Source organism: Fukomys damarensis, unplaced genomic scaffold, assembly GCF_012274545.1.
Source record: "Fukomys damarensis isolate Sample0158 unplaced genomic scaffold, DMR_v1.0_HiC HiC_scaffold_13, whole genome shotgun sequence".
Taxonomy (NCBI): Eukaryota; Metazoa; Chordata; class Mammalia; order Rodentia; family Bathyergidae; genus Fukomys; species Fukomys damarensis.
The window spans coordinates 14086384-14095764 of record NW_022900925.1 but is presented as its reverse complement, the minus strand read 5'-3'; the positions used below and the strand labels follow the sequence as shown (position 1 = coordinate 14095764).

The 9381-nt window shown below is 47.1% G+C and overlaps 1 protein-coding gene across 7 annotated transcripts in view; it reads left to right on the top strand.

Annotated features, from left to right (window-relative positions):
- Window positions 1-9381, top strand: part of Rap1gap2 (RAP1 GTPase activating protein 2) — a 231921-nt gene that overhangs the window by 80183 nt on the left and 142357 nt on the right. For 2 of the 7 annotated variants that reach the window (XR_783892.1, XM_010642109.1), the window contains exon 1: window positions 7-121. The exons of the other annotated variants lie outside the window; for them this stretch is intronic. Coding sequence is in view for 1 of the 2 variants with exons in the window: in XM_010642109.1 (XP_010640411.1) it covers window positions 15-121 (107 nt within the window). In the remaining variant the exon portion in view is untranslated. Of the gene's footprint in view, window positions 1-6; window positions 122-9381 lie in introns of those variants that run through there. 7 annotated transcript variants of the gene reach the window in all.

Here is a 9381-nt window from a genome sequence, read left to right as displayed (position 1 = left end):
CCGGCGGCCTCACTATGTCCCAGCCGGCGGAGAGGATGCATTGCCGGAAGGCGGGGATCCGCGCCGCCGTGGTGCTGATCGGACTCCTGCACAAATCCCGAAAACAGAATAAAGAGAAAAGGTAAAGCTGGAGGCGCTCCTCCCCTTTCTCCTTGTCTGACAGAACCCCAGTTTTCTTTGGGATGGACTTTTCCCACCCGCGTTAGGCTCCGTGTTTGGGTGGAGAAAAGGCGCCTCGCCAGACGGGTCGCGGGGAGCCAGTTCGGAGCCTTGCCCCAGATGCTGGCCGGTCGGAGGATTCAGGCAGTATACCGGCTTGAGTGGAAGTGGGCTGAGTGTCGGGGTTCACCCTGGACAGAACCCTTTGCTGCAGACCTCGCATGTGCTGCTGGCTGCGCTTGTCTCCAAGCCTGCCGCTCGGGTAGCATCGATCCAGCCCCTGGCTCGGCCCGCTCTATTCAATGCGCCGGTGTTGCCATTTGCTTCTCTGCAACTTGGCTGAGCCTGTGAGGCGCCGGCCTGGTGGAGCTCCGCTTGCTCGGCTTTTGGAGCCCGCAGGTGGGGCGCAAGTTTGAAGGTTGCTCATCCCCGCCCCCACCGCGTACGTGTGTTTGGATTTTCCTCTGTGTGGTTCGTTCTTGTCTTTCTTGGGTTTGCTGACCTAATTGTTTGCCCCAGGCTGTTGAAGATATTTCCTTGGGCTATTTCAGAGACACTTTGGACGACCTTTGGGGTGAGAAGTGCGGGGCTCTAGGTGCAGGAAGGAGGTACTGGGGCAGTTCCTTGGCTCCATCCCCCAGCTGCAGAAGTCCACTGGACCCTGGGAAGCTGCTCATGCTAGCAAGCCTCCCTCTTCTGCTAGGGCACACAGCTGAGGGACAGGAGAGCCACTGCTGAAACGTCAGGTGGCCCTGCGGGGTCTTAATCGCTGGAGGAGTTTTGGAGTGGTTAGTGCTGCACTCTGCGCAAGACAAGGGCGCTGAAGCCAGAGATAATCTGAGTGTTGCCTGACAACCCCTGTCTTGCCCAGAAGCTGGCTGCCCAGTGAGCGGTGTTGAGCAGTGAAGAGAGAGACTTTGAGAAGATGATATGAATTGCCCTTGTGGTAGTGTTTTCTCCCATCTCTCTTGCCCCCCTTTCCCAAAATGCAGTCTGATCCGTTTCCCACAGCATAGGATGAAACTCCAGTGAAATGACTTAAGGTTGTTAAATCTGAAGTAATGTTGAGTCACCCAGTGAGAAAGTTCTTCCCTTTTGCATTCTCGATCAGCACTCATGATTTCTTCAAGCAGAAAAGTTTCAGGTTGATGCTAGTCTGGCCTTTTAACACTTTTTAGGCTTTAAAACAAAACAAAGCAAAGCAAAGCAAAACACTTGCTAGTTTCCTTTTTGTGTGTGAGAGAGAGAGAGAGCGAGCGAGAAAGTGAGCAGCTGTTTGGCCAGGTTCTTTACGTGGGAGAGGGTACTTGCCTAGAAAGGAGATCATTTTGTTTTTGTACTATTTTTAGGAGTTCCTTCTAGTTATGGCCAGTGGTACTGATTTTTCCATTTGTGGCAATCGTGTAAAGCATCACTTTAAATGTATACAATCACAAGAAGGAATCTATTTTATAGAAGTAGTAAAACTACAAGTGGTATTGAATATGGCAGAAATCCTGCAGGTGGCCTAGGGATGGCTGATGTTGGAGACACACATGTCTAGCAGTAAAAAAACCTCCAGTTGAACTCTGGAGCCTTAGGCTCCAGGTCTGGGCCCCATTGGTCCCTGGACTTTGATTCTCTTCTGTTCCCTGCCTTTCAAGCATCTAATCTGTAGAGTGGGGATGAACTCGTTGGCTCTCAAGAGTCAGAAGATATGTGAGATGACTGATTTGAGACATCCTTGGCCTGTTTTGGGGAATGCAAAGGAAAACGCGCTTCACAGAAAGGTAGATGTATCAGACCAGGTCCTGACTCTGAGGATGGACTCTCTGGTAGGGTGGAAAAGACCTTTGCAGGAAGCTGAAACTTTGAGCCCTGGCTCATATGTTGACTATATGATAATACAGATTTAAACTCCCCAAGCATCATTTTCTGCTTGGGGGACTGCAGCACTTGTGAGGGCCAAGTGCAATATCGTGTGAAGATGGAGCCGGCTGCCAGGTCAAAAGTATTGTATGAGGATGTGGGGGTTTGGTCAGAACTGTTCCCATTCTCTTTTTGTTGCCTTGGTGCCCTTGTGATCAACAAAAGATGTCTGGTGGTGGTGACAACTCTACTGATAATGTTTTAAGACCAACCATGCATGGGCCAGATGTGCAGCCGGATAGGCCTGGGCCTGGGGAGAGAGAGTCTGGGGGGGATTCAGTAAGGCGCAGGAAGAGCTGGACAGGGGATAGGGAGGGCTTGTCAGGGGCTAGGATGCCCCAGGCTCACAGTATCTTGTCTTCGTGGTCATACTGTGCTCTTCCCTACCATGCGGGCAGACATTGGTGGTGCTTGCCTCCATCTGATTCTTCTGTTGCTCCAGCCGTCCTGATGGCTCTGGCTGTGGACTTAACCTCCCAAGTAGAGAGAGGGATTGGTTTCATTTAGTGTTAAATGACCTTTATGTCTCTTGCTGTAATCTGGGGTTTCTTTGTCTTTAAGCATCTGAAATCAGCACAGTGCACGCTATTGACCCTTGCTCTGCGGGTGCTGGCTGGCCACTGGTGGGCCTGGAGCAGGCTGCAGCTGCCAGCCTCTCCTAAGCCTTCCTCCTCTCTCATCAGGATCAGCTCAGACTCAGGCCCCTCTCCCTCCTTCCACAAGGCTTGATTCATCCATTGATCTTCTCAGCACCTCTAATTGACAGGCTGGAGCAGAGAACACTCTTGCCTCTTTGCCTTCAGGGTTAAAATGGGCCTTGTGGTTCTTGTCATCCTTCTGTCTCTAAGCCACTTGGAAAGATTTCATTCTAGAGGCAGGTGGGTATAACAGGGAGGATGATGAGACAAGTATCTCATGTAGACCAGGGGAGTCCAGGCACTCTCTTTAGGGTCCCAGAATTGTGCTCAAAGCTCCAGCCTCAGTTTACCTATTGGAGAAATGAGTGTGGTGCTCATCAGCTTTGACTTTGACAGTTCTTTGCTGGAATTGTGGGACACCCTGGAGGCTCTGCCCCTACCATAGCATCTCCAGGTGCTCTTGTGTCAAAAGTGTGGTGTCTGAGAGGGGTTGGGTTTGTGCATGATTTTGAGGAGGCAGTGAGATGAAGTCCTCCCTGGAGATGAGTGGAGAGTTTTATTTAACATGCTTTGTTTGAGAAGAGCCTGCTTTTTTTTAGGTGGGACAGGTGAGGGTGAGGTCCAGAGCACACCCTCAGTATGGACAGAAGGAGCCGATGGAGAGCTCCACCGGCACTTGGGAAACAGGCACATTGGCAGGAAGGATGAAGGTAGAAAAATATAATCAAAATGTATATGTTCTGGAAGATGTGGATGCAGCCTGTGTGGCTGCAGTGTGACTCTGAACTGGAGGTCGGTTAGTATAAAGGGTAAAGACACCCACCTCAATAGGGATAGTTATTTTGGGGCAATTCCAGTTGTGGTGTTTATGAGGAGGGAAATATGGATTCTCTCAACATTCAGCAAATGCTTGCTGGCAGGCTTTGTGGGGAGAACTGTGATTCTATCAAATGTGATCCCTCTGTTGTGCAGTGTGATGGCCAGTGGGCTCTTACTGCATGGGTTCTTAGAAAAAGCCCATCCCCTAGGTTTTACAAAACTTGTTTATTGTGGTGATTCTCAAGCATACAAGAGTACAGACAATAGTGTAAAATGATACTCAGTTTTAGCCATTGTCAACTCATGGCCAATCTTGGTCCTCCCTGTTCTTTTTGGAGGGCAGAGTTTTTCTGGGATTGAACCCAGGGTCTTTACACTAAACTACATCCCCAGCCCTTTTTATATTTTTAATTTTGTGGCAGGGTCTTGCTAAGTCTTCAAGTTGCTTGAACTGGGCTCGGACTTGTGATCCTACTACCTACCCTCCCAGAGTGCTAGGATTACAGACGAGTGATACAACGTCTGGTTTATTTACCATTTATATACCATCCGAATCACCCACAAAACTATTTTTAAGTACATCTCAGACAGTAGATCACTTTATTCTTAAATATTTGGTTTGCATCACAAAGATTTCTTTTAAAAAATAATTATCACACTCCAAATTAACAGTAATGTCTTAACGTCATATCTAGTGAGTATTCAAATTTCTTCAAATGTCTCATAAAAGTTTTTGAATTTCCCTGAGTCAGAATTCAAACAAATGAGTAGTTGATATGTATCTCTTAACCTGTAAAATTTCTTTCTCCAACTCTTTTTGCCTTGTCATTTACTTATCAAAGAAATTCGATTGTCTTCTTTTTTATATGTTGTATGGCAAACCTTTTAGAGCTTTCACTGATAATGAACAATCCGCTGCAGCATGTGTGCCATAGGTTCGCCACCACTGGCCTAGGACATGCTAGGCAAGCACTCTGCCACTGAATTACAGCCCTAGCCCCTGGATTGTTTATCTGGGAGTTTCCCACATTCAGGACTTTGAGGATGGCATCTCTTGGTGGTATGTAACAGGTTCTCCTGTCCCCTGTGTTACCTGTAAGATAATACTGAGTTTTAGGGGCACTTTCAGATTTGCATTTGATTTCTCTTTCTCTCCCCCTTCCCCCTCCTCCTCCTCTTCCTTTTCAGTCTGATGAATCTGGTGTCAGGGAGGAGGCCTGTGGAGACAGTTCTGTGAGTCGGCTGGCTTTGAGGTCTCAGCCTATGGGTTGTCCAGGAGAACTGGCCTTGGAGTCCCAGAGACCCGGAGCGGGAAGGGGCACAGGATTGGAGCAGATCCACTCTTGGCCCCAGGACAGATGGCAGATTGTTCTCTTCTTAGGAGGTGGCTGGGCCTCGCCCTTTCTGAAGGGCCTGTCTCTGTTCTTTCTTGTTTGATGTTTGAATGCCACCCAGTTGGCTGTCCTAGCTTTAAAGAACAAATATCTCCCTTTAACCAGCTTCCCATTATTAACCGCTCTGAGAGCCTGATGAGTTAGACCCTTGGAGATTAAGGGACAGAATGTGAAGCATAATTGAGTTTATCTGATTCCTTGTGGGCCAGTATTTTAATTTCCTATTTGATAACCTTGATTCTAGTTGCCTTTATTCATTCTTAGGTGGCCAGAGTGGAATTTTATATTTTTATTTGTTATTATTTTTTAAATTAAATAATTGAATTTATTGGTACATTTTAGGGATACATGTACAGTTCATTCATTGTTGGGATCTTGTACCTCTACATGACAGGTCTTGGTTCTTGTTTTTTTCCCCTCGTCCCTACCCTCCCTTCACACCCCCTCCCCATTTACAAATACTTTATTTCCATCTTTTTATTTTCTCACATTTTTTTCTTTTCCCTTATTACCCTTCTCCTACCCATCCCACCTTCCCTGCACCTTTAGCCCCTTGCTTCCCATTTCACAGTGTCAGTTATCTCATTAGGGTTTTATGTACGATTACAGTTTATTCACGCCAGAGAAACGATTCGGTATTTACACATGTGTGACTTATTTCTTTCACTTAGGAGTATATCCTCAACAAAGTGGAATTTTAGGAATTCAAATAAAGTTAAACCTTTCTCCTGAAGAAAACTCTCTGGGGGCTTCCCATTATACTTGAAATCCAGTGACCTTACCACTTTCACGCCTCACTCCCTGTAATCCTTTTACTTCTGCTGCAGAGGCCTGTCTTCTGCTTCTAGAACATTCCGGGTGTGTTCCTGCCCCAGGCTCTTTGCACCTGCTGTCAACAGTGACTTAACTGACAGGTACTTCCTCATCACTGGACTCATAATTTAAATGTCCTTTCCTCAGAAATGACTCTCCTGACCATCTAATCTGAGCAGTTTATTCCAGTGACTGCTTTACTGTTTAGGGTTTTTACCAAATGGCTTTACCTTTTATTACCTTCTTGGCACTTATCATCAACTGATATTGTCTAGTTTGTAATAAACGGCGTATTGTCTGTTTCCTCTCCTAGAATAGGAACTAAGATCAGAGACTTTGCCTTTGGCCCCATTTGCTTCCCATTGCCCAGGGTAGGAGATGCTTAGTAAATACTTGCTGAACGAATGGAGAGACTCTCTGGATTCAGTGGCTCCCCGTATCCTCCCTGTCTTCATAGCACTGCAGCATTCTCTGGTGCAGGCTTCAAGGTGCCCTTTCCTTGTCTGAGACTGGGGACTCTCTCCTTTCCCTTTCCTTCCTTGAGGTTTTTTGAGAAAAATGTGTATGATCATTTGCACGCGTGTAGTTCTGTGGCTCATCGTCTGAGCCCTTCCTGGCCTCTGCGTGGTTTTGGGCCTCAGAGAGGAGAAGCCGGGCTCACCTCTGTTCCGAAGCTGAAGCTGGGACCAGGGTTGTGCTTGGCTCTGGGTCCCTAGGTGTTGGGTTGTGGGGCTGCTACCTGATAGGCAGAAGCAGGTTCCCTTCATTTGTGCCGAAGAGGGGCCAGTGGGCGTCGGAATTAGTGAACAGTCCCCATTAGCCAATATCTGTTTTTTTAAATGCAGTTTTATCTTTTTGGAGCCTGCCTGGTGCACAGATGGCTGCTTACCAAGATGTTGCCAAATAGAAGGCTTGCCAGGCCTGTTTGGTTCAACCAGCGAAAATCACTTCTGTGCACATGGGGGCTGCTGAAGGGCCCCGGAAATTTCTCAGTCATTTTAAGCAGATAGACCCCTCTTTCCTCTCCCTTCCCCCTCCCTCCCCCTCTTCTCCCAATTCCCCCACCCCTAGAAACCAATTTTCTTGCTTACCTAATCTATAAAAAGTAAACGAGGTAGGCAAGATGATTTCAGGTGGACAAGTGCTTTTTATTTTAATAGATATTTAAAAAAAATGAATCCTGGCAAGTGATGCTGATTTTCCATGCATGACACTTACATAACATTTTAAAAAGGCAAGTTTTAAGTCAAAAATTGTGAGTCAATTTAAAGAAAAGTATTAAGAGAAATAATAGTACTAAGATGTGGGGAAAATTAGTAAGATGATGTAAAAATGCCTGAGGTTTGGGAAGTGCTATTGAAGGAGGGGCCCACTTCTTACAGGTTAAAATGAGCCCAGTAGGGTTGAATGGTGGTTGTAACAAGCCAACACATTTTTTTGTTGTTGTTGTTTTGTTTTTTGCTTTTAAGCCAACACATTTTGAAGGTTACTGTTTTCTAGGCCTTGTGTTAAGGGCTCACAAACCTATCTGTCTTCATTCTACCAGTTAATTAATTTTTGTTTGCAGTGCTGGGGATCCAACACAGGGCCTTGTGGCTTATCCTGTAACCCTTTCCTCTGCATGGTCTTGGGCTCACAGATAGGAAGAGCTGGGCTCAGTATGTCCTAGGCAAGTGCTTTGTCGTGGAGCTACACTCTCAGCCCTTTTAATTTTATTTTGAGGCAGTCTTACTAAGTTCCCAGGCTGGCCTACAGCTTGTGATCTTTCTACTTCAGCTTCCTGAATAGCTGTGATTACGAGTGTGCACCACTGTGCCCAGTTGAGGAGCAGGATTTTAACTTGGTTCTAGAAGCTGTTCTCTTCACTATTACATGGTTCAGGAATACCTGGCGTAGGAACCTATGCAGTGCCTGGCTTGTGGTAATTGCTTCATGCATGCTTTCATGCTGCTACTGTTAGTGTACCGAAGTGTGACATAGGTATAATAAGTGTGTACATTTTACGATTACAGCTCCATGAATTTTCACATATGTATTTGCCTGTGTAGACACCACCCAGTTAAAAACACAGACTCTTTCAGGCCCCAGCCAACTCCTGCATGCCTCTCCATAGTCTGGTTATAATTAAAGTCAAATCCGGCCCACCATCTGGGTTTCTCATTAGGTGCATCTTGGTGGTACCCACGGTGGCCTTCATACATGTTTCCTAAATTGGAGTTTCTGAGCAGCTAGGCCTGGTTCAACCCTGAAGGGAATGGTGTCAAAGAACCTAAAGTAGTTTCTGCGCTCCAGCAAACTGGGTTTGACTTTCTCTTTCTCCAAATATACTTAGTGGGAACCTGGAGCCAATATTGTGATTATTCAGTGCCCTTGGACCAAGCGTGGACTGAAAAATTGTCACTTGCTTTTAAGCTTATCAGTTGTGAACACTGTTTCGTGAAGGCTGGAGCTCGAGCCAAGTCCTTCCTGGAGACTTCCAGGAGCTGGGGACGTCTCTAGAGACATGTCAATCCCATGTGTGTCCTGAGACAGCTGACCCTGCCAGCCTCAGGGTTAGTTCGCCTCTCTGAAGGCAGGAGGGAGCAGGCCTGTTGATTAGCACCACCCTACCCTCCTCCTTTCCCCTTCCTCTGCCTTTTTTGATTTTTAATGTAAAGATCGTTCCTGACTGTGTGGAGCACTGTGTGGTAGAGTTATGGTCACCAGTGCTTATTCACAAGGTGGAATGACTTGTAACAGCCCTGTGAGGGAGGCACAGTGCTTGTCTCTGGTTTAAGGACAGGGCCTGGGGCACAGAATCTAGTAGGTGTGGAAACGAGGTTCCTCCCTCATTTTTCACTGTCATGTCCTACAGCACCACAATGCCCTGTCCCTGAAAGTGGGGACAGTAGCACCCTAACATCTAGGAATTTGCAAGTGGAGGCAGAGATCCGAAGCTGGCCCTTCACATTCCCCACATCTTTTGTTTTGTTTTGTTTTGAGACAGGATCTCACTATGTAGTCTAGGCTGGTCTTGAACTTACTGTGTAGCCCAGACTGGCCTCAGGCTAGAGGTGATTCTTCTGCCTTAGCCTTTCAGAGTGCTGGCCTACATACCCTTCTTTGCTCCTTTCAGTGGATATTTTTAAATTGGAAGGCTGCACATTATGGATCTGTCTTCCAGTCTCCTCTTGAGTAATCAGCAGTTCTGGCAATGTTGGCAAGGCCTACCTTCCCTTATTGTACCTTAAGTGCCAGCCACTTGTTCACTGCAGCCCCCCCCCGGCCACATCTGTGCCTCACCTGTGCCACCTGCCCCAGCCCTAATGGATAACATGTACTGTTTGGGAGGCAGGTGGCCCACAGGTGGGGAACTTCAGGGGAAACTCTTTGAACACAGAGGCTTGGGGTTGTGGCCCAGCCCTGTATGTCCCTTGGCTGGTGGCTGGTCCACTGTGATTGAACTCGGAGGTCCCAGCAGCCTTTCTGGGTCCTGGCAGAAACTGGGCTGCAGATTGTCAATTGTGGATTTGCCTTTGAATGCTCCTCTTCCCCATTCCTTCTGAAAACCCCTGAAATAAAATGACAGAAATTGTGGGAGGCTGTGCATTGCTGCATAAAAAGTCAGAAATAATGAGAGAAGGGACAGGGAAGGGGACATGGATGGAGAC